This window comes from Amia ocellicauda, unplaced genomic scaffold (assembly GCF_036373705.1).
Source record: "Amia ocellicauda isolate fAmiCal2 unplaced genomic scaffold, fAmiCal2.hap1 HAP1_SCAFFOLD_312, whole genome shotgun sequence".
Taxonomy (NCBI): Eukaryota; Metazoa; Chordata; class Actinopteri; order Amiiformes; family Amiidae; genus Amia; species Amia ocellicauda.
In genome coordinates, this window is record NW_027102879.1 from 1 (window position 1) to 25,724 (window position 25,724).

The 25,724-nt window shown below is 36.9% G+C and overlaps 1 protein-coding gene and 2 long non-coding RNA genes across 4 annotated transcripts; 2 read left to right on the plus strand and 1 right to left on the minus strand.

The window, feature by feature from the left end:
* Nucleotides 1-72: 72 nt before the first annotated feature.
* LOC136730401 (17-beta-hydroxysteroid dehydrogenase type 3) lies at nucleotides 73-9,446 on the plus strand. Its single transcript, XM_066697591.1, has 11 exons — nucleotides 73-1,241; nucleotides 1,619-1,665; nucleotides 3,341-3,416; nucleotides 3,784-3,891; nucleotides 4,851-4,918; nucleotides 5,334-5,378; nucleotides 6,127-6,161; nucleotides 6,570-6,651; nucleotides 7,005-7,070; nucleotides 7,275-7,424; nucleotides 7,860-9,446. Exons 1-11 carry the CDS (start codon nucleotides 1,235-1,237, stop codon nucleotides 7,959-7,961), a joined length of 786 nt encoding a protein of 261 aa, XP_066553688.1. The 5' UTR covers nucleotides 73-1,234; the 3' UTR covers nucleotides 7,962-9,446.
* A 7,276-nt stretch (nucleotides 9,447-16,722) lies between these two features.
* Nucleotides 16,723-19,601, minus strand: LOC136730402 (uncharacterized). Of its 2 annotated transcripts, XR_010809286.1 has the most exons (7): nucleotides 19,511-19,601; nucleotides 18,653-18,751; nucleotides 18,392-18,493; nucleotides 18,088-18,213; nucleotides 17,760-17,899; nucleotides 17,061-17,276; nucleotides 16,723-16,756 (listed from the first exon to the last, which is right to left on the minus strand). It is a non-coding gene; the product is annotated as an uncharacterized LOC136730402 (long non-coding RNA). The 2 variants fall into 2 exon arrangements; XR_010809287.1 differs by lacking the exon at nucleotides 19,511-19,601 and having other exon boundaries at nucleotides 18,653-19,040.
* Nucleotides 19,518-25,108, plus strand: LOC136730403 (uncharacterized). Its single transcript, XR_010809288.1, has 3 exons — nucleotides 19,518-19,639; nucleotides 21,765-21,887; nucleotides 22,812-25,108. It is a non-coding gene; the product is annotated as an uncharacterized LOC136730403 (long non-coding RNA).
* The last annotated feature ends 616 nt before the right edge of the window (nucleotides 25,109-25,724 follow it).

Below are 25,724 nucleotides of genomic sequence, written 5' to 3' on the forward strand. Positions count from 1 at the left end.
TAACTTTACAAAGTTTCCAAGCCCTGACACAGAGAAGCATCCCCATAGCATGATGCTGCCACCGCCATGCTTCACGGTAAGGATGGTGTTCTCAAGATGATGTATGGTGTTAGGTTTGCCCCAAACATAGCGCTTAGCGTTGAGGCCAAAAGGCTCTATTTTGGTCTCATCAGACCATAGAATCCTCCACTTGGTCTCAGAGTCTCCCACATGCCTTCTGGCAAACTAGCTGAGATTTGATGTGAGTTTTTTTCAACAATGGCTTTCGTTTTGCCACTCTCCCATAAAGGCCACTTTTGTGAAGCACCCAGGCTATTGCTGCAGTATGCACAGTGTCTCCCAGCTCAGCTGTGGAAGACTAACTCATTTAGAGTTGCCATAGGCCTCTTGGTGGCCTCCCTGACAGTGCCCTTTTTTTTTTGAGGATAGCCTGATCTAGGCAGATCACAGCCATATTCTCTCCATTTCTTAATAATGGACTTTACTGTGCTCCGGGAGATATTCAATGCCTTGGAAATGTTCTTATATCCTACCTGACTGGTACTTTTGAAGAACCTTATTCCAGATTTGCTTTGAATGTTCCTTCATCTTCATGATTCTGTATTCTTGCACTTTGTATTGTGCTTATTTTGTAAGTTGCCCTGGATAAGGGTGTCTGCCAAGAAATAAAAATAATAATAATAATGATGATGTAGTTTTTGTTAGGAACTGTACTGACTAACTGTGGGACCTCCCAGACACCGATGTATTTAACCTGAAATCATGCGACATACCTTAATTGCATAGAGGTGGACTCCCTTCAACTAATTGTGACTTCTAACGACAATTGGTTTCACCACTGCTCAATCAGTGTTAATTGCAGTGTCATAGCAAAGGGAGTAATTACTTATGCATTCAATTATTTTCTGTTTTGTATTTGTAATTATTTCATTACAACATATTATATTAGAACAACTTGCAGATTATATTTTTCACTTTGACATTATGGAAATTTTTGGGGGGTGAATACTTTTGAGAGTATTCTGTATACTGTATATTGTGAAGACATGCTGGGTGTTGCAGTGAGGGACTGCCTTGAATTGCCCTGCACCTCCCCAGACACCTGGAGTGGAAAATTACCCGGGGGAACACCTGACCACCGTTCCCTCCGTGACGGGCACCCCCTCGATTAAAACGGGAAGTGCTAGGCTTCCTGGGGTGCAGAGACAGGGAGGAGAGCCAGACCAAGTTTGAGATGGAGGGTAATGGATTGTATTAATGGACATTGACTGCAGATTTGGAATACGGAATTAATTGTTTGTTAGTGTTTTGTCTCTTGTATCTTCATATTCTATATTTAGAGAGGGACCCATATGTGTCCATTTAAGCTCAAGAGGAGCTAGGATTTATTTTGTTTTCAGCACCCATGCAATGTATAGAAACAAAAGCCCTTATTTCCCCACATCCCTGCCACAGCTGGATGCTGTGTCCAGCTCTACACAGTGTCACAAATATATAATTAAATTATATAAAATTGAGGTTACTAAGTAGGCTTGTAAAACCACTATCTAATCTAAACCTAATCTGTCTGAGTTCTATTTATAAATTGTTTTATGACACTCTCCCTTTCATTCCATAGTTATCACTGGGGGATCGGATGGGATTGGGAAGGCATATGCATTTGAGGTAACTAAGTAGGCTTGTAAAATTCATGAACTGTTCTGAAATTCTGCCACATACAAATACATCTGCAAAAATTGTGTGTATCCATTAAATTACATAATACAACATGATCCAAGAACTGAATGTTGTTTATACATTTTCAGAATAATCAATTTCACAGATGAATACACCATTCTTAAATTAGACTGGTTTGGTCCTGTGCTAGCATGTGCTGAAAGCTAATTGTGGAATTGTGAGAATTCCAACTGTCTGCCTTGGCTGTGGCTATAGGTTGTTTCTTCCACTGTTTTCTACAACTATGTGCTATTACATTTTAATATGCAAATTCAACACTTGAACACATGCATAGCCAAAACATTCAGTCGATTCTCTGAATGGTTTCTAATCACAAATCTAGATCTCAACCAGTTTAAGGATTATAATATTAACCTCTTAAACTCTAAAAATGGGAATTTCCTCCTATAAGGACTGGCCCAATTTCAAAAACCCATAACTCTGAAAATATTTGCATCACATACATATGGCTGGTATAATTTAAAGAATCACTTTTTATATATGTTCAGATTAGTCAAAGATTGTTAGCAATGTAAAAAAGAGCAAAGCTTAGTAATCCTGAACTGAAGAAAATCCTATTTTTCTGCAGTGGTCCAGTTCATAAAACGGCCTGCTCCACACAGCTGAGCCATCCATTGGCATCACTTACAAAACCTGATGGACATCAGCACAGTATAGACATATCGTATTACGATTAATGACCTTTTTAATGTTATGCCACTGGATGTGTGAAGAGCACACAGCACATAATTCTCAAAGATATTTAAATAGTCTGTGAGTACCGAGGGCACCTAAAGCAAAAATAAAATACCTTTAACCAGAACAATTAAGAAACTTACTGCAGAAGAAAGTATAATATGTAATATGTAATATTGTGTAGCACAGCAAATGTAACCAAATCTCTGGTCCTTTGGTAAAGTATCAGTCAGGGACTGTATTCGTTGTGTTGTTCAGTTAAAAAAGGTTTGATCTCACCCCCATCATTAAAAATGCATACAACCAAAAATGATCAAGATTACTTGAAGTCTCCTGTCATAATAGGAAAAGGGAATGTTTTTCTATTTCTTTTCTATTGAGATGGCAATAGAAGCAGCCGACTCTCAGAATACGCTGAGTGCCTGTGAGAAAAACTTCAGTTCTAAAGGAGTTTAGCTTCAGAAATTCACCCATGCTTGAAATCCACACTCAACCTGGAAAGGCTAGATCTTGGGTTTCAGGTCTAGATGTTAATTTGATTGTTGTGAGTAGATTTTATATTATATTATATTATATTATAATATGATCTCTCCTAAGATGTATTTCAGAGGCAGCAGGTAGAGGGTCAAAGTCCAGTGCAATGTCCTCCTCTATTACAGATAAGATAAGTGACAGATAAGAACGCTCCCTTGGTGAAAAACTGGGGAAAAGTACAATTTTAAACTTCTGCAAAGCTCTTGAACACTGTTTCTATTGTTTTAGATCAACATTAGAGGAAAATATTCTGAATGGCACATGGGATTTTCACTGATAAAACAATGCCATAATATTAAGATGTAATTCAAGTGCTGTGTAATGATCCTTACCAGACATTACTGTTTATACTTGTGACATGCCTAACATGTAATTTATTCCAATACTGCTACAGCTGGCTAAACATGGGATGAATATTGTGATCATCAGCAGGACTCTTGAAAAACTGAAGAAGGTTGCCAAAGAAATAGGTAAGAATTAAAGTTTTGATTGCACCTCAGTGCCAGTTTTAAAGGGCTCCCTAATCACATGATGCACCACTTTCAGGGAGTTATACAATAGAGGAAAACTGAGGTATACTATGAAATCTACTGTAGTTCATATCAAAACACTTTGGTGTATTTTATCAAATCATTGTAAATCATTCAAACTCATGCTGTAGAATGCAATAATTTGGCAAAGCAATGAAAAAAACTGTTAATAAGTTAATGGTATTTGTTTATTTTATAATTTCTTTAGGTGGTATTGATTATTGTTTTGATAGAGATCCTACCATAAACATTACACCAATATTTAATTCATAGTTGTTCTTACATTTGTTTTGTTAATCTTTTCTAGAAGAGACCACGGGACAGCAAGTGAAAGTAATTGCCGCAGACTTCACTAAAGACGACATCTACAAACGCATAGAAGAAAATATTCAGGGGCTAAATGTTGGCATTTTAGGTATGCTGAATTTTATTCAAAAATATTTTGTTATACATAATACTGCTGACTTTAATATTATTCTCTAAAATGTCACTTTATTAAATGTCTTCATTGATACTTTTAGTGTGGTAACGTCAACCTGAGGTAAATGGAAATAAAGAAGAAAAATCAACTAAGGAAAGTCCCAAAGCAATTTGTGAATGACAGGAAACCAGTAGTTTCTGTTGTATTCTGTGGATACAAGCCTATGTACATATGAGCAGCTAATCTGTAATGCATATGTATGTGTGTGTAAAACTACAAAGCCATGTACTGTTTTTCACACTGAAAACCCAGAATACCAACTGCCCATCTATGACATCAATCAATCAATTTTTAATTGTATTGCATCCTTCGCAGGGGTATCCACAGTGTGCTTTACAGAGAGATATAACCATACTACAACAAACATACAATAAAATACAACTAGACCTTTAACAGTTTAAATTAATTTAAATAAGGTAAACCAACATTAAATAAACCATTTGGCACAGAGGAGAGAAACAAAAACTCCTCCTATGGATGGCATATAGAAGAAAATAAATCTCTGATGTAGACAGAACAGTTTGACACCCTGAACCTGCAGGGGCCTGACAAGCCACAGGGGTGCTGGACTATGGAGAGCTGGGCTATCCCCATCCAGTTGTCATCCTCCCTCTCCCGGAGAAGACTGAAAGCAGCACAGGCAGGATTGGAAACCAGCTGACTCCTGCCTGCTGTAATACCATTGCTTGCACTCCAGGCGGAGACTTTAACCACTCTGCCACTTGGGAGCTGCCACTGCGTCCCCTGTCCCCCATCCCTACCACTCCTTCCAGCAGCCCTTTCTTACAGCAATCAGAGATTAATGGTCTTGTGCATTTTCACATTACAGGAAAAGGCCCCTTGTTGAGTTACTGAATGTGTAATCATATCAATTTCTTGTTATTGTTTCTTAGTTAACAATGTAGGAATACTGAGTAGTACTCTACCGTGCCGTTTTCTTGATACTGAAAACATTGACACGGTAAGGGGCAATTAATATATTCTCTTTTTAGTTATGATTGTAGGGCAGGTAGAAAGCTATGTGTATGTGTATGTGTATGTGTATGTGTATGTGTATGTGTATATATATATATATATTTTTTTTTTAACTTAAAATATTCAATTAAATATCAATTATTCAATTAGTATTATACATAATCCATTAAGCAATACATTATATATGGTTAGATAATGTATGTATTTTAGTGCTCTGGAAGTCAGGAGAGTGACCCTAAAAGTCTTGGAAAGTAGTAAAGATTTTAAAAATTCAAAAAATAAACATATTTAACTGATCATATTCTTGTATATTTTAATAACACAAAGGTTGAACTCGGACGAAAATAAAAATAAATTACAGTGATTATAAAAGTGAAGCTTATTTCCATTTGTCATTTTAGAGTATAACAAATGTTATCAACTGCAATATGAAGTCTCCAGTTAAGGTAAGAAGTGTAAAGTAACAATTTAATAATTATTAACCTAGTGACAAGGAATGTACTTATACCAAGGAACAATTTATTTTTCAAATTAAAATTAAATGAATTCGCAAAGAGTTGGTAGTGTCTTTTAAATAAAATTCCAGTTGTGTGGAGTTAATTTAACTTGCAGCTGTGCTTATGCACATGCTGAATTAGTGGGAAATAAACCATGTTGTAAATGCAATGCAATGCACTCTTTGCTTTTAAAAGTCAACTAGTTTGAAAAGTAGTTTTTATATAATTGCAATTTCATGGCTATAATCATAGCTTCATAACTATTTGTATTATAGAATGTGTGGCCTAACAGATGATTACTGAAAAGATCATATGGTGGCTAGTCAAATAATTACCTATGATTTGTATGGAAATTGTAATTTTGGATTTTGTTTACTTTATATACATATGTTTGAGCTGTACTCACCCTGAAATCCCAAACCTGCCATTACTTTTGTGAAGATTATTACATATGTCAGGAACCCCTACCATCTCCATCTGTAATTTAGCAGCATGAACATTCAACATTTACTGTGCACTTGGCTAGTACTGAAGGGGAGCTTTCTGTTGTACTTACAGAGGGAAAATTGGGTGGGTGCAAGAGAAACTCTGATGTTGAATCACATTTTATAGCAGCTTCTTACCAGTTCTTAGGATTACAAAGTTAATTTATTAAACATTGCTTCCGATTAAATATACTTTAAACTCCCTAAAACAGATGTGCAAAATGATCTTGCCAGGAATGGAAAAGAGGTATGTTTATGTATTATCTTTCTCGAGCCTATGGGATACTCTTATGTGTAATGTTGCCCATGAACAAAATGGGATAAACGCAGAGATATGTAACCCTTAATACAATTCATAATTGAAGTACAATGTAAGAATGGTTGCTAGTAGAACAGAAAAGTCCTGCCATAAGCTGGCATCAGTTTAAAAACATTTTTTAAATGTTTGACTGCCCAGCAAAGCCTCATTCCCCATTTGAGCTTTTATATCATCTCATATTTAAAGTAAATCATTTGGGAAGAGATTATATGTCTGAATGTGCAGTGTTTGTGGTTTTTTGTTTAAACAGTTACATCACTTTGACATTATTCTATGCCTATTAAGTCTGAATCATTCAAAAGATGGCACAGATTTAGTTTTGGTTTGTATTTTCAGGCAAAAGGGACTAATACTTAACCTTTCATCTGGCCTGGCATATACACCTTGTCCATTATTCACTATTTATTCAGCATCAAAGGTAAGCGTCGCATTATTTCATATTGAATGCAATGTTTATATTCTACTTTTACTATCAGTTTATTTGGGTCTTCTATCTTGGTCCCATCTGTATTTAGATCTAATAAACAAATGTAATCACCTGAATTAACCCAGCCTCAGTCTTTAAGGAGGGCCAGGGACTCATAAAGGTCTTATTAATTTCAAAAGTCTCTATCATTACTATTATTGAAACATAAATCATTACACATTATTAGGCACTTTACACATGTGAGTATATGTTTTAGAAACATGGTTACTTATTAAAAGTGTTTGTGAAAAAAAAAAAGTTTTATTTTGATGTCTAATTGTTTTTGTTTTCTTTTAAATGACAAGGGTTTTGTTGAAAGATTTTCAAGAGGGCTTCAAGCGGAATATAAATCAAAAGGAATTATCATTCAGGTAACATTGACTGTATTAATAACCTTAGGTAAAGCAACAGTTTAGCTAATTAATTATTTCATTTGATAGATGTGTTGATATCAAGGTATCAAAGAGAGTTCTGCTGGAGTTTTCTTCAATATTATGGTGCAGCTACAATCAGTGTATCTTATTGTCAGAGGCCACATCCTACTGTATTCATATTTTTGGTGAATTTATTTTCAGTGTCTTACTCCCTTTGGCGTTTCCACTCCCATGACTAACTACCAGAAGCCTAATTTTGTTACCAAAACAGCAGGGGAATTTGTGAAAGTGTCTTTGGAGAATATTATGGTTGGAGACCAAACCTATGGATGTATTCCACATGCAATCCTGGTAAATAAAGAACTCCCTTATTTAATGTTCAATTTCTTGTGTAAAGCAAAAGTTCAGGCAGTATAATAAAATTAAATAAAAAATCCAAGTAAAAGGTGTTTTAAATTAACATCCTGAAAGTTTTATGTGACACTGACTTCCCCATTTATTTGTGTATTGTCCTCATTATGAAAAATAGGTTTTGACAGAATGCTTACGGTTTTATAAATATATATTAATAATAATAATAATAATAATAATAATAATAATAATAATAATAATAATATTATTATTATTATTATTATTGCTTTTCCAAGAAAAATAAAAACATGTAGGCCATTTGTAGGTGTTAAGTTTAAAAATCAAGAGCTGATGTAATTTACCATAAATAATTGGCCAAAATACACTTGGTGAGAAAATACCATATATATTTTATAATATTTTTTTTCCACACAGGGATGGATAATTTGGAAAATTCCACTAAAAATACTACACAGTGAAGTACTGCAAAGGAAATTCCTGGAATATGTAAATCAAAGGATGAAAACTTTCAAGTAACGTGCATATTTAATTATGAGCTGGAAAATTGTTATGCTGTTATCTGATATGACCGATTTGTGAGTAGCTTTAATACTATTAATGGGAAGAGTCTTGAATTCAATTAATTACATTTGAGTTTCTCAACATTTCTCATTTGAATCAGTTGCAATTTAATAAATGTATGAGGTAAACAATACATTAAAATTAGTTTAGTAGCAAAACAATAAAACTAATAAGTAGCCTATACCTTATACTTTAAGTATACCCCTCCCCCCCTGCAAAATTATATTTATAGTCAATTGAAACAACAAACACCTACAATCTGAAAAACCCTGAACATACATACATAAATAGCTAATTTAACTTGACAGACATGACCAGTCCTATTGACTCTACTCAATGCCATATGATAGCTGGTAGAATGCTGTGTACACATTCCTTTAGAGTTATGCTGCCTTGAGTAGACTTGACATTTCTCCAGTTAAATACCAGGCAGCAGAATCTCAAAATGTCTAAAGTGGTTGGCATGCTTGTAGAAAGGTCACTACAAACTATGTGAATTAATTCTGTGTAATATAATTAATATAATATACCAGTGTTTTGGTCAATTTATGGCAAGAGGTTATTTGTATTCCTAATCCCCTTTTAACAAACAATGTCTCCTTTGGCATGATGAAGGACACTAGACAATCCAATAGCCTTAACCATAGACCTCTACAGGCCAACCCCTGCTATAGAGAGCCATAAGTCTGCTGCTTTTATAGAGAACACTAACTACCTGCCTACCTGCAGTGAATGAAGATTTTTACCAGCTCAATTAATGTGTCAATTGATTACTTAAGGGCTACAATATTACAGAACCCAGAAAGTCCCACAGATCTCCAAGGCCAACCTGTGCTGTAGGATCCTAGGCAATACTACAGGATTCATTTCGCGAGGGCATCTATTGCAGATCACAGACTTTTACAGAGGATGTCCTCACAAAAAAGTGCTTGCTTCTGGACTGGGTGAATTAATTGATATAATTAAGGACTAGACTGTGTTCAAGAAATGATTTCGATTGAAAGAACCAGTATGTGACTGTCCCTATGCTACTGTTCAACAAACTCCAGTAATGCAATCAAGAAGGAGATTGCTCTTCAGAAATGCCTGATATAATTGTTTTTACTGAATTGTCTTTTTCTATTAGGTGAGATTATAAAAGGACCAGAACGTATGTGTACATTATCTTCCAGAATACATATTTCACTATTGACAGTCTTGCATGAAAAGGCAGAGGCTTCACTGTACAATACATAGCTAACAATACTCAATAACAAACAGACATTTTGCCACTGAGAATATATGTACTTAAAGTTTATGGGTCAGAAAGTTCATGAACCTTCCATTCATCAAAGAACTTAATGTCTTTCTCAGACCTGTATTGTTCTAATAAAACTGAAAGCAAGCCAACTTGTTGTTCTCCGTGTTAAAGTTAATAAACAGCCAAAGATAACAATGAAAGCTTTGTAATCATTATTCTGTATATTTTAAAACACCATCCACATCCATAAGATGATAATAGTCTTTTTTTCTTACAAAATTGTAGGTTATTTTTCCTCTGTTTTTACTTATTAAAACTCACTTTGAGCTTTCACAGTTTAACTCTCATGGACTGTTCCATGGGAGTTCTGGGAACATAATCTCCACATGGGCACGACACCAAAATCTTGCTTTATCACTCCTGGACAGGCACATGAAGCAAATATTGTTAGTAACTATCTTTACGGGGAGAATGCAAAAACAGATTATCTTCGTGCTCTGCACAACAAAATAAGAGGGTTGGAACACAGGGTACGTCAAGGAAACGAAGCCGTGCTATTAAAACAGAAAACATCTCAAAGAGCCATGGCAATGAAAGAAGCAGGTCACACTGATATGTCGCTGGTTTCTTGGTCAGAATGTTCTGTTGCCTGAGTTAATCGCACATCCAAGAAACCTTCCATAATGCATCTCATGCGAAACCTCTTGATGCTTGTATCACGTGACGATTCAACAAAGAAATGAAATCTAGTAGCTTTGTTTACATAAACTGGATATCTATGAAATAAGGAGAGATAACCGTTCCAGTTAATTATTTAAAAATGTTTCACTACAGTTTAATACATTACTGAAAGTATTATTGGCCTAAGATGTGAACAGATGATCTGTGGCCTGGATAAAAGTGAGACAGACCTAGAACTCCAGTAAAATTACATTCAATTGGAGTAATTAAACAAATAATTGTAGTCTCAGTAGCCCAAAATAAAAACTCTTTCTTCCAAAACAGAAGCTTTACCTGTAGCAATATTCCTCTTCCCCACTCTGTCAGCAGCTGCCTTTGTAATGACTAATTGGCCTCAAAACCGTGCAGTTCTACTGGCCTTCTGTTCCACTATATCACAAATCTTCCATCTACATCTTTGGGGGCCTGAAGACAAAAAAGCAGTACCCTTTTTATTCTCTGACCAATATTGTAATCAACAAATAAAAATTAAGCATTTTCTTAATCTTATTATTCACCACACATTTTCATTTTCTTCACCGCATAGCCACACATGAGCACTCTGGTGATGGTCAAATAAATGCTATTATTACTCTGCAACAATTACTCATTACTGTAGTACAGTACACACAGTAACCACAACCTGAATCCATATAAGAGATTAAAGTCAAGATCAATGTTCTTCTAAACCAACAAAATCCATGTCATGTCAATACATAGACAAAAAAACACTCAACGTGTAACTGAAGTGAACACATCAGAAAATATGTTAAATCCTTTTTATGTTTGACATAACTGCCATACAATACAATAAAATTGCTTGAAACAATCTAACCTTTGTATTCACTACCGGTCAAAAGTTTTAGAACACCCCCATTTTAGCCTGGGGGCTAAACACACAGTCTGCTCTGGGGGGGTCTCATATTCAGATGGTCACAGATCACTCAGTTTCAATCAGATTTCTTTACAAGTAGGCTTGTTTTGATCAACAACCTAATGATTATTCCAGTATGTATTATTTGATGTTCTATCAAACACAGAGAAGTTCAGATCCAATTATGTCAAATCGCTGTGTATTAGTACACTGTAAACAGTTTTCCATCTTGACATTTTGAGCTCTCTATGGGTGTGTGTTGCTTCTACAAAAACATGGATGGCCTTGTTTTGATCAGTAGACTCTCTGGTTCCAGAATACGTCATAGTTGTCAATATTTTCTGAGATTTTGTATTGCTACTCAGACCAAGTATCCCCCCACAAAAAAACAAATGTTTCACATCAGAGAATGCTTCACATCAAAGCTGAGAGGTCTCCACTTATGGGATACCAAACACTTGGCAATCAACACAACAGTGGAGAGTGCACATGGGATTAAAGAGAAGCACACAGATTTGGTGCCCTTTTAAGAGTACCAGAGGGGTTTGTCAGCTTAAGGGGTTACATTTTGTTAAAACGATGTTATGATTTATTTTTTATCTCCAGTTGTTTATTTGTTCTATGCTTTAATTTCAGAGTACATTAAACATTAAGAGATTAACCTGCATAAATTTCAATGAAAACTGGAAAAATGTAGGTGTTCCGGTAGTGTACATTGTAATGGAGTCTAACACGTTTCCCCAAGTATATATTATATTTTGCATGATTTATTGGTATTTAAAACTATTCCATCAATAACACTCATAATTGCTGCAACTTATTTTCAACCTCATTCATTTTTACCGACCTGGTCCTTTATTGCTGCGGTCACATATTCTTGGTCAGATGTTGATGAACCTGGTTGTGTTTTGTTCTAAAAGAATAAATATGAGATTATGGCCGCTGAATTATGAGGGCGGGCTTGAGTCAGCTGCTTTTCATTGCGTTCCCTATACATACAGTATATGCAATTAATGGCTGTATTCGTGTCATAATGTAGTTGAATATATATATATATATATATATATATATATATATATATAATGTGTATGTAATTTTCGTGGTGGCCACAACACCACGAGATAGACACAGCCAGCGCCGAACGGTTTAAAAAGCCGAGCAAGTTCTTTGTCGTGACAGTCTGACCATTGGCCAATAAAGATAATGAGATGTACTGGGCACATGAATATTATTTCTTCATTGGCTATTGTCATTTTGTTGATGTTGACATCTGCAGTCGTGCACATGCAATTGGATGAGCTATGTTTCACATGCTGTTGCCAGACTGGCGGAAAATGAAAGCCATAGTGGAAAAAATAGGGGGTGGGGGAGATTTCATGGGCAATTGTATGGGGGGGGAAATCATTTTCAAATGGGGCGATTCTGATTGAAATGGGGGAATTTTACTTTCTCTGTACTTAGGTGCTTATAGATATTGTATTCATATTCATCCTATTTTGGTGATATAGCCCCCAGTCCTCCACCCTAGTCGACAAGTTATTCAGCAACCCTCCGGCCACCAGCCCCTGTGGACAATTCAGGGCATTTTGCATTTATACTATTATTGGATGTTTTAAAAAACTTTTCTTTCAGTGTTGCAGTACTTCATTAATTTTGTTCTTTGAACCTTAAGCTTTGACTTTCATTGCTTATAATATTTTCCAATTTGCCCTCTGAAACAGTGGCAGTGTGCCTGTTTGGCTGGTTCTCTTTGGGCCTATCATTTCAGATAACATGGTGTGTTCTTTCCATAACCTTCCAGACAGCACAAGCCAAACCAAATATAACACCATAAAGCTCTTTCATTCCTTTCATGGAAACTCATACAGCTTTCTTTATTCAGTTTCTTTCCTTGCTTTTCTCTGCATCAAAGCCAGAAGGAAATGCTTAATTTTCTTCAACAAAGAATGCCATTTTGTGTGTCCTTCAATCTTCCTCAGTGTGCCAAGCATGAACCAAAGCATGTGATACACATTGCACCACTTCAAATGAATTGGCTGAACTGATTTGAGTGTTGTTTTGTTTTGTTTTTGCTTTATAGTAATTACAGAACAAGTATTGCATTACATATTTATTTTCCTCTTTTACAAATTTGTTAACACATTTTAATGAGTGAATTGTTTAATCAGAAATGAATGCTTCAGCTATAACATGTCATGAGTAATATCATAGGTGTCACATGTTTGATATTAGGTATTTCATGCCTTTTGGGTATTAATATAATTACCCAGAGAAAGGGTTCTGAAATGGTTTTTTTTTTATTATTATTTGTCAGGTTTTATGAAATGTTCTGTTCTGAAAGTATACAATTTGCCCTGGTTACAAACACACTAGAACACACACACACACACACACACACACAACAATTAGTGTGGTGCATTCAGAAGATACACTTTACCTCATGTTAGGGCGTATGGTTATTCTGGATATGCTGGTTGGTAAAAACTAAAATTAAACAACAGGAATATAACTGCAAAATGTTCTTCTGCATGACTACTTCTTTGTTCCCTTGTCACATAAGCCATGGTAATACTGACTAGGAAAACTGGCAATATTGTAATTCTGTGTCAAAGATAACTGAAACAAGCAAACAAAACATCCCCTTCTGTTTTTCTTCCGAAAATAATTAACATTTAAAAACAAAAACAAAAAGTAATACCATTTTGCCTGCTGAAGTCCCCAGTATGCAATTACCATTACCAGTTAACTGTTAAAGATGAATTAAATAAATAAATAGACTGTATAGATATAACCTATAACTGTATACATCAAATATTTTACAAGTATTTTTCAACAGGTCAGTGTTTAAAGGGGAAACTGCATTTTACAATGTGAATCTGAAAGACAAATGCAAATGTGAAACTTTAGTGCCATCTGCTGTATTTTGATTAATGCTGTCCACAAATAAAGTAAACGTGTTGGGGAAGAAACTGCAAGTTGTCTTTCAAGGTAGTTTCAGTTTATCTGAAAAAAACAGAATAGGGATAATTAATTTATATGAATGGTTGAGTTCTAATCATTTTAGGATTTCTTCCTATGGCATTCACTAAAACTGGATGAGTCGCAGATTGGACATTTTATCAGGAATTATATAATTTAAAAAATCCATACCCTTACAAACAAATAGTATACTAAAGTTTATTTTTGTAAGTATACTTAAGTATATAAAGTACACTATTTTGAATGGATTTTTAAGTAAACTAGAAATGTACTTACAGTGAGGGAAAAAAGTATTTGATCCCCTGCTGATTTTGTACGTTTACCCACTGACAAAGAAATGATCAGTCTATAATTTTAATGGTAGGTGTATTTTAACAGTGAGAGACAGAATAACAACAAAAAAATCCAGAAAAACGCATTTCAAAAAAGTTATAAATTGATTTGCATGTTAATGAGGGAAATAAGTATTTGACCCCTTCGACTTAGTACTTGGTGGCAAAACCCTTGTTGGCAATCACAGAGGTCAGACGTTTCTTGTAGTTGGCCACCAGGTTTGCACACATCTCAGGAGGGATTTTGTCCCACTCCTCTTTGCAGATCCTCTCCAAGTCATTAAGGTTTCGAGGCTGACGTTTGGCAACTCAAACCTTCATCTCCCTCCACAGATTTTCTATGGGATTAAGGTCTGGAGACTGGCTAGGCCACTCCAGGACCTTAACGTGCTTCCTCTTGAGCCACTCCTTTGTTGCCTTGGCTGTGTGTTTTGGGTCATTGTCATGCTGGAATACCCATCCACGACCCATTTTCAATGCCCTGGCTGAGGGAAGGAGGGTCTCACCAAAGATTTGACGGTACATGGCCCCGTCCATCGTCCCTTTGATGCGGTGCAGTTGTCCTGTCCCCTTAGCAGAAAAACACCCCCAAAGCATAATGTTTCCACCTCCATGTTTGACGGTGGGAATGGTGTTCTTGGGGTCATTCCTCCTCCTCCAAACACGGCGAGTTGAGTTGATGCCAAAGAGCTCGATTTTGGTCTCATCTGACCACAACACTTTCACCCAGTTCTCCTCTGAATCATTCAGATGTTCATTGGCAAACTTCAGACGGGCCTGTACATGTGCTTTCTTGAGCAGGGGGACCTTGTGGGTGCTGCAGGATTTCAGTCCTTCACAGCGTAGTGTGTTACCAATTGTTTTTTTGGTGACAAGGGTCCCAGCTGCCTTGAGATCATTAACAAGATCCTCCCGTGTAGTTCTGGGCTGATTCCTCACCGTTCTCATGATCATTGAAACTCCACGAGGTGAGATCTTGCATGGAGCCCCAGAGCGAGGGAGACTTACAGTTATTTTGTGTTTCTTCCATTTGCGAATAATCGCACCAACTGTTGTCACCTTCTCACCAAGCTGCTTGGCGATGGTCTTGTAGCCCTTCCAGCCTTGTGTAGGTCTACAATCTTGTCCCTGACATCCTTGGACAGCTCTTTGGTCTTGGCCATGGTGGAGAGTTTGGAATCTGATTGATTGATTGCTTCTGTGGACAGGTGTCTTTTATACAGGTAACGAGCTGAGATTAGGAGCACTCTCTTAAAGGGAGTGCTCCTAATCTCAGCTCATTACCTGTATAAAAGACACCTGGGAGCCAGAAATCTTGCCGATTGATAGGGGATCAAATAATTATTTCCCTCATTAACATGCACATTTTTGAAATGCGTTTTTCTGGATTTTTTTGCTGTTATTCTGTCCCTCACTGTTAAAATACACCTACCATTAAAATTATAGACTGATCTTTTCTTTGTCAGTGGGCAAACATACAAAATCAGCAGGGGATCAAATACTTTTTTCCCTCACTGTATGTATATACAAATTTTGTACTAAGTAGACTAAATTGGCCCACTTTTTTGTTTATTTAGTACACTTCAAAGTACACTTAAAGTATATTTTAAGTTTACTTTTGAATACTTAAAAGTTTCTGTGTAATGCACTTTCAACTTAAAAAGTAGACTTCATGAAAAATTAAAAGTATACTTTGAAGTGCACTTTAAATTTATGAGGTATACCTTTTGAAATACTTAAAAGTATACTTTTGAATAATTTGAAGTGTACTTTCAATTTATGAAGCAGACTTTTTGAAATACTTAAAAGTATACTTTTTAATATTTTGACTTGTACTTGAAAGTGCACTACAGAGATACTCTTCCAAAGTAATCTCTGTAATACACTTTCAATTTAATAAGATTTACTGAAATATTTAAATGTATACTATAACTATAAATGTTTAAAAACATGGGTCGTAAGTATACTAAAGTTAACTGTTTACTTAAACAATACTTTAACACTCGGGGTCATGTGTCTGGTATGACTTCCACTTCAAACTTTACAAGAAACATACTACTGTATATTTAACATCTTTAAAATAAAGGAATCACTTGTATACCCTTACTGGTAGAAACTCAAGACACAAGATGTGACTCAGACACATTTAATGTTTAGTGAAAGAGTATTTAAACATATTAACAGTACTTAACAAACTTAAAGCAATATTGTCAAACTGACAATACCGACAATCTAGCTATATAGTTTCAGTCCGAAAGGGGGCTAAACAATAGCATAAGCACTTGAACCAGCTTTGAACATTGAAAATATTGATGCCATAATCTGTGCATAGGATGGACTTTGAAATTACAAATAACTAAGAATTCTGGTTGTATATATACAAAAAAACAAAACATCTGGTTGACCTATTTTGACCTACGGTATGTTAAAATGAACATGGTTATTTTAAGTAACAATATGCTTCATTTTTTTTTTCCCGTACATGAAATGCAGGCTCACACACTTTCTGCCTTGACTTGTTTGAAGCATTAATTGTTGCATTTCTTGCGTATGATTCTCCGGACATCTTACACTGTTACTTCTTTGAATTTCTCCATAGCATGCCCTGTAAAATAAAAATAAAATAAAAAAGCATACTGAGCCGGGCAAGACGACAAGAGACTCTGAATACAGAAGGATATCAGAAAAGAAGATTTCAAGGAGTTTTCCTTCAGACTGAAAATACCCAATAGAAGCTATTTCATAGGCACTCTTGCGGAGGGAATGTTCTCATTTGTTTACTGAAATCATAACGCACCATCACTACCAATTGAACAGCGAAATAATTAACAAAACACTAACAAGAAATTCACAGTGCCTTTAACATAGTACATAGACTTTAAAATTTGTACTTAATGCATCCTACACACCGATTATGGCAGCAATCTTCTCAGGGTCCAAGGCTGGTTTGGATTCAAGGTTTTGTGTGCTCCAGATTGCCGGCCAGTCAGACTGGATGTAGCCAAGGTTTCCCTTCCAAACACCAGGACAGCAAGATCTCCATTGTAGACGGAAAGGTTCAGGCTCTTTAGAGACTTCAATTGGCGAGCAGATACACAAACTGCAAATCCTGGCATCAAAGGTATCTGAAAAATGTTAATTCAAAGGAAGTTCAGAATTGTGTCATTCTGAAGAACTCACCAGCACTAAATTCCTACACAGCCGTTCCTAATGGTAGTGGAACAGTCTCCAAAGAGTAAGAGATACTCTTTAAAAAGAACTGCGAACCTTCAGTGCAGCGACAAGACTCAAACAGTTATCGGGTCAGATACACATACATTAAAAAATCTGAAGGCATGTGTCGTAGCACTGGAGGTTTGCAATTGTTTTTAAAAACAGGTATTTCTTACACTTGGGAAGCTGTCTTACTCAGCACCAATTCAGCGCTGGTGAGTTCTTCAGAACGCCACAATTCTTAATTATTATACATCATTAAACAACACCTTAAATGACAGTAATAACAAACAAAAGATTGTGTTTATATACTGTAGCATCCTTCATACGGGTATGTTTATCTGCTATAGCAGCTTTTAGTTGATAGCACAGCATCTTGTGTATTAGAAACATACCTCATCAATAACATTCCCTGGCACAACACTCAAACATGGAGATGGAGAAGGATTATCTGATGCACTGCACGATGGGGTGGACCATGACGATGGACGTCGCTCCAGCATGGCTTTCAAGGAACTCACAATTGATGGAAAGTCTTTATAAAGAAGTAAAGGTGAAGAAGAAGGATAAGAATTATATTTATCATGCAATGACCATGAAAATCACATTTATAATGAGAAGCAGCCTTATGATATTTTAACATGGGCATGAAGGCACACAACTGTGATGTCTGGGCACACTGCAGTTTTACATCATGAAACGTTTCTTTCCTGGAGAAATTACCTTTGAGGGCACTGAGGATTTCATCACTATTTCTGACAAGTCGTTCCTTTCATTTTCCTCTCCAAGCCTTTTTACCTCCTGACTTAACTTTCTTCTGGAGTCCTCATCTTCCTCTGATTCAGAAGGCTACAACACAAATCAAGTGTACAGTACGGTAGTTTCAACTCACACACCAAGCAACTCCACTAAAATATTAATAATGTAGCCTGCATACAATCTATCCATATAACTCACTGAACAGAATACAATTGCATATTTGCTGCCTAATATTCTAATTTCAAAAAGGTAATAACATAATGCTTACTTGCTGATCAGAAGTGCTTTTCATTTGAACCATCAACTCTTCTTTTACACTTTCTATCATTTTGTTTGCGGCCTTCTTTTCAGGGCAGCGTTCCTTATTGCGCTTTAAAAACAAAATAAAATAATTACATTATTGTAAATAAAAAAATAACGTAGTTAACAAGATAGGTCCATTAGGTCGTCATAAATAATTTTAAAGCAACTGGTTCATCGAGTTGATGTCTCCAACTTCCCCCCATCATCACCTAAAAAATAAACTCACCGCTTAGCATGAGAATCTTGGCCGGATATTCTGCAGTGTTAGATGCTGCTTTTCTGCCAGCGCTGCGCCATCGTACCTGCACCCACCCGTCGTCCCCTTCTAGAGATGGACATTCAGTTATTCTTTTACCAGAGAATTAAATCATTCATTAAATCCGTTCTCCCCACTTCCACAGACTTATCTTGAAAGAAATACAAAGCAAACGCCATGGTGCCAACTGCGAACCATACATTGAAACTCCCAGAAGACGATCATTGGAGGGAAAATTTTTTGAAACGGTTAGCAACGTCACTTCCTTCTTCTGCTTTCGAGTTTAATGGTAGTTCGCAAGCAACGTCACTTCCGTCACCCGCGAAAAATACAACCAAAACATTCTCCAGAAATGTTTAGTCTTTTCTTCTGTATATTATTCTGTATTCTAATAAGGAGTGTATTTGAATCCGGACACATTTCAGTGTTGACAAAAACTTTGCTTTAAAATGACCCAAAGAAGAGGACCTTACAAACGGTACCTTGAGCACCCAGATGAAAGGATTCCCAGAAGAACAAACTACGTACAGATGGAATGAAGAGGTAAGTTCTAGCTAAAGTACGCATATTATAACCACAGTGACTGTAATGGGATAACTTTAGCTATCCTATATGAGGTCACTGAAGCGGGAGTTATACTTGAGGCTCCAGTCGCGGCTGGAACAGACTCGCCTTCAGGAAACTAGTTGGATAGGTAACTAGTTTGCAACTTTTTAACAATATATAACTAGTTTAAAAACAACATGTACAGTATCTAGTTAAACATGGCGTTTTTTCTTTTCTTTTTTCTTGAAGCTGTGTGTTATAAAATGTACTGAACTGACTTACTCTTTCTTGTTGCTTCAGTCTGCAGAGGAAGTTAATGTCAATGAAGAAGACTCCAGATCTGATCCCAACAGCAAAGAGGAAGACATACCCGATCCCAGCAGTGAAGCGGACGACTCTTCATCTGCCATGGTATGTTGCAAGCAAGCGTGTATTTTGAAATGTAACATTGAGCGTTTTCACAGATACAGATTAAGTCTAGTTCTTATATTACTGCCTTTTAGACCAGTTTGACTCATTGACTAATATATATTTTTCAAGAGCCCTAGACTAGCCTTAAACCCTAAAACCGATTTTAGCGTCCGTCACCCACTGAGGAAATACTTCTCTTTCAGCAGCGGAGGTGTGCGCTTGACTTGAGACACAGGGAGATCAGACACATTGTGTCGGAAGATATAATCTCAAGTGCCGTGTGTGATCACGAAAAAATTAGTTGTATTAGCATCATGGAGTGAAATCCACGTACAGAAACAAGTTAATATCCGAGTGTATTAAAAACTTGGATTTCACATGACCGGTGCAGTGCCATGACTAGTTAAAACAAACCGAAGGTTAATAATCGGATCGGTAGCATTCATATTTAATGAACAACTGGACGATGTTTCAGGCTGTTGTCCTGTGAATGGTGTGCAGTCTGTTGTATTACAGCCCCGCAGAGACAGTCAGTATGAAGGCAAACACGATTCAGTTAATGTGTGCCCATTTACAAGATTAATTAATTAATTAATAAATACAGCAGATCTGGGTTTCCCTCAAAAACATTAATAACTAATACATTCGTCCATAAGTCCATAAACGCCATGACTAGTTACAATAATAATAATAAATAGCAAATATTTATTGTTGCACATGGAAACGTTTTCTTACGGTAATGCAATGCTTGTCTGAATATAATGTTGTCTACACGTTCAGCTCTTCCTAATATCTCTGAACAGAAACGTGTATGTATTACGCTGTTTACAATCATGTAAAGCACAAATAATAAAACAGACACAAAACTCCTCTCCACGTCAGGCTGTGTGCGTCTGTGTTTCTGGTGCTCATTTCTACCTGCATCCAGCACGTGTGGAATAACGCAAAGCGTCCTAATGACGAAAAATACTGCCGTAAAGTTCGCAATTTGCGACACCACGATATAAACGATATAGCATAATATGAAACGATAGACGTTTTTCTATCGTCATACGATATATATCGTCATATTGCACAGCCCTAATATATATATATATAATATTATATAATTATCCATTCAAGGAAGGATGGACAGCAGCTCCCTCTAAAAACAGTCCACATTCACCGATGTCTCAAAAAGTATTTATTGGAGGACGATGCTGAGGAAGATCGAAATGCGTAAGCATCATGATGTTCACTTTTTCTCCAATAAATACTTTTTGAGACATCGGTGAATGTGGACTGTTTTTAGAGGGAGCTGCTGTCCATCCTTCCTTGAATGGATAATTATTCTATATAAACTCCTTGGGATAAGGCACCCTGCATTTAAGATGTATTAAAAGTATTGTAGTGCCAGCTATTGTTAAGCTCACATCGGCTGTATCGGCTTTGTAGACGGGTTTCACCTTGCATACCTTTCATTTCTAAAAAATACACCATATGTCAAATTGGTGGTCTTTTATCCTATGTCTGAATGGGATATACGTCTTTTCTTATTCAAATATATGGATTAATAACTTGTATAATTAAAATGAGCTCAAATTAGAAGCCTCATCAGAGCAACATTTTTATTTAATTGATGACAGGGTAGAAAGTTACAGAAATGTCAAAAAATTGGTATCGACATCAACCGATTATGATTATGATTATTATTATTATTATTATTTTTATTTCTTGGCAGACGCCCTTATCCAGGGCGACTTACAACATAAGTGCAAAAATACAGTGAAGTACAAGGCATCAATCATTACAAATTCAATTTAGCTAAAACAGCAATTCAGAATAATACATTTTACAAATTACAATTTACAATTTACACAAGTACAGTAAGAGACTTCCTACATCCTGGACGGTGAAAGCTAAGTGCTGTCAAGATGTAGGGTCACAGACAAGGGCTACGGGAAAGGGAGCAAGGAGGAAAACAATCAAAAACGCGAGAAGCATAATAAAACTGTGAAGTGCTATCTAGCAGGGATAGAGGACTAATATTACAATTACTGTCGGAAAAGTGTCTTGAGTAAGCGCCGGAATGAGTTCAAGGACTCTGCTGTTTTGACTTCAGTGGGCAGGTTGTTCTACCATTTAGGGGCCAAGGATGAGAAGGAGCAGCTCTGGAGGAAGGAGAGCGGAGAGGAGGCAGAGTTAGTCTTCTGGCACTGGAGGAACGCAGTGGTCTGGAGGGCATGTATGGAGAGACGAGTGTCTGAAGGTAACTTGGTGCAGTGTGGTCGAGACAGCGGTAGGTGAGGGTCAATGTCTTGAACTGAATGCGTGCCGCTATCGGGGACCAGTGGAGGGAGCGGAGCAGTGGAGTAGCGTGTGCGAATTGTGGCAGAGAGAATACCAGACGAGCTGCAGAGTTCTGGATGAGCTGGAGTGGGCGGGTAGTAGATGCAGGCAGGCCGGCCAGGAGGGAGTTGCAATAGTCCAGGTGGGAGAGGACCAGTGACTGGACGAGTAGCTGAGTTGAGTAGTCTGTGAGGAAGGGACAGATCCGGCGTATGTTGCTCAGGAAGAATCTACAGGTGCGCGTCAGCGTGGTGATGTGCTGGGTGTAGGAGAGTGCAGGATCGAGGGTGACTCCTAGATTTTTTGAAGAAGAAGAGTGTGGTGGATTCCAAGGGGATTGAGATGGGGAGGTCAGCAGAAGGTGAGGAAGAGTGGGGGAAAAAGAGGAGATCCGATTTGGAGAGGTTGAGCTTTAGGTGGTGCGAGTGCATCCAGGCGGAAATAGCAGACAAGCAGGAAGAGATGCGAGAGGGGATGAGAGGGTCAGAAGAGGGAAAAGACAGGTAGATGTTAGATGTTATATGAACATTGGCTATCGGTGTCGGGCAATACTTTTCTTATCGGTACATCCCTAATATTTTTAATAACATTGGATTTATTTATCTTAAAATTGTATATTTTTTGTCACCTGCTAGTATGCCTTAATTTTTGACGAAGTTACTTATTTTATAGAGGGTAATGTTAATAGCTGCACCCTGAAACAAAATTGCAAATGGAATGCCATCTCTTGTGCGCTATTGCCACAGAGAGAAATCTATTATTTAAAATTTGTGATTGGTATATTTTAGTCTTTTCACCTTCCCTCTCTTCCTCTCTCTCCTTCCCCCTCCCTCCCTCCCTCCAGAACAATGAAGACTAGATTAAGGAAGACAGAGTGGAGGATGGTGACAAACCGTTGTATCCCAGGGCACCAATTTCAAAGGGACAGAGTTTATTGTTGCTCATGACATATGTGCTAAGACACCATCTAACAGGCCAGGCACTGACCTATCTACTTCAAATGTTTAACATATTTTTTCCAGGCTTAGTACCAACTATGCAGTATTTATTTAAGAAGGCATTTGGAAGTACATCTAAATATGAGGTTCACTTCTATTGTAATTGTTGCACAAAATACTAGGGCATGACTGCGAGCTGTCCTTTGCAATGTGACATGTGTAACACAGTCTTTGATGCTGATTCAAACCTAAAGTGTGGTTGTTTTTTTCTTGTGCTCCCATTGTCTGGTCAGATTAAGCAGCTTCTTCAGGAACATGATTTTAGTCTGTCTAGAAAACCTAACGGTGATGATTTGTCAGACATACAATGTGGAGAAGAATACAGGAAGCTGTATGATAATCAAATTCTGGGAAAAGATGACATGACTCTATTATGGAATTGTGATGGAGTACCAGTTTTTAAGAGCTCCAAATGTCAAATTTGGCCTATACAGTGCCAGGTTATTGAGTTAAAACCAGAACAGCGAAAGCAACACATTTTGATGTCAGCCTTATGGTTTGGGCCAAATAAACCCAATATGATGACACTTCTAACACCATTCACAAATGAAGCCTTACACTTAGAAACAACCGGTATTGACTGGAAAGATAGACAAGGGAACACCCATGTCTCCAAAGTGTTTGTGCTTGTGTGTAGCTCAGACTCAGTTGCCTGTCCAATGCTGTGGAACACAAAGCAGTTTTTATGGGTGTGATTTTTGTTACCATTGGTAAATTTACCAGGTGGTAAATTATATCCGTACAGAATACCAGAACCTGCCCTTTGAAATTAAAAAGACCATTATTGTCATGCAGTGTTAGCTTTACCTGAGCAGCCAGTATACGGTTTCAAAGGGCCATCTCTTTTAATGAAACTTGTCCACTTCCAGATGATAAATGGATTTGTTCCAGAATATCAGCATAGTGTGTGCCTCGGAGTACATTGTCCAGTACATTGGCATTCAGATGTCAGAGATTGATTCAAGACTAGTTAACATAAAACCACCTGTTGAAGTAACTAGAGTGCCCAGGTCACTATGTGAGCGAAAGTTCTGGAAGGCTTCAGAATGAAGAGCCTTTCTGCTGTTTTATGCGTTGCCCATGCTGAAAGGTGTTCTTCCTAACAAGTTTTGTAACCATCTTTTTCTTCTAGTGTTTGGAATATACACTTTACTGCAGGACACTGTCAAAATTTCCAAAATTAATGTGACCGGACTAGCGCTCAAACTAGTGTTTGTCATAGAATTTCAAAGACTGTATGGAAAGCAGCATATGACTTTCAACATTCACCTGCTCACACACATTCCACATAGTGTAAATCATTGGGGGCCATTATGGGCAACTTCAACATTTGCATTTGAATCTAATAATGGCCAGCTACTCAAATACTTTCATGGAACTCAGTATGTCCCTAAACAAATAGTTACAACATTTATGTTATGGAGGGAATTGCCTGAAAAGGCCAAAAATGTCATGGCTGGAGCGAGTGAGAAGGTTCAATCTTTTTATGATGAACTTTATTTTAACAACCGTAAAACTGAAAAGTGTGACTTAATAAATAACATAGTCAGAGGGTTTGGTCATCCACCATTACAAAAGGACATTTCAGTACCCACAGGCTTGTTATGGAGCAACTGTTTGGGAACCTAAGTTATTGTTTTTGGTCCTACAGTCGCTTTTTGGTCAAAGGAGTTCTGTTTCACACTCAAAAATATGACCGAATTAAGAAACGAAACAACAGTGTGGTATTACTGATGGATGGTACGATTGGCTTGATCATTGATTTAGTCGTTTTCAAGCATATGTGCTTACATGAAAACCCTGTAATCTGTGGTTGTATGAAGCGCTGCTGTGTGATAGTTGAGGAACTTCTGACATCTAGCAGGCCACTATGTCAAGATGTACAAGTAAACATAAAGAGTAGCTTCACACACGAAGTGAGAAAGAAAGGAAACATTTTTACAGTCTGCCCTGATGTGATCAAAATGAAATGTGTGTCTGTCAGTGTATATGGAAAAACCTACATCATCCCACTGCCAAATTCATATAAACGGGATTAGAGGTCCATTCAGCAGTTTTGTCTGTTCTGTTGAATTTGTATATGTTTTAAAATATAATCATTTCCTGTCTGTCTGGGGCTTTCAGTCATATTACTTTCAACAAAATGTGGAGCAATAAAAAATATAATTAATTAAATGTTTCATCTGACTTTTCTCTGTGTTCCATACACATAATACATAATACATAATACATACAGTAAGTGCTGTAGCTGAATCGATTTATAGACAATTCCATTAATGCAATTGATAACTCTTTAATAGTAGTACGGCACAATAATGTTTTGGCAGTAATAAAGGTTACAGCTTCAGTATGCAGTGCATAATAAAATTTCCTTGACATGAATACTCAGTATAGATGAATCTAAAAATTGTAACTTCTACTGTACAAGAATTGTGACTGTTTTGGCTGTTTAATGGAAGTAACATCCTGCTCCAGTATAAATGTATACTATTTTTTCTATTTGGTAGTATACTAAAAGTGTACTATCCGATATATGTATACTTACACTCACCTAAAGGATTATTAGGAACACCTGTTCAATTTCTCATTAATGCAATTATCTAACCAACCAATCACATGGCAGTTGCTTCAATGCATTTAGGGGTGTGGTCCTGGTCAAGACAATCTCCTGAACTCCAAACTGAATGTCTGAATGGGAAAGAAAGGTGATTTAAGCAATTTTGAGCGTGGCATGATTGTTGGTGCCAGACGGGCCGGTC

Coding starts and splice junctions, on each gene's coding strand:
- LOC136730401 (XM_066697591.1), top strand. Junction 3,417..3,783: donor GAAGGTTGCCAAAGAAATAG/GTAAGAATTAAA, acceptor AATCTTTTCTAG/AAGAGACCACGGGACAGCAA. Junction 5,379..6,126: donor ATATGAAGTCTCCAGTTAAG/GTAAGAAGTGTA, acceptor TCCCTAAAACAG/ATGTGCAAAATGATCTTGCC.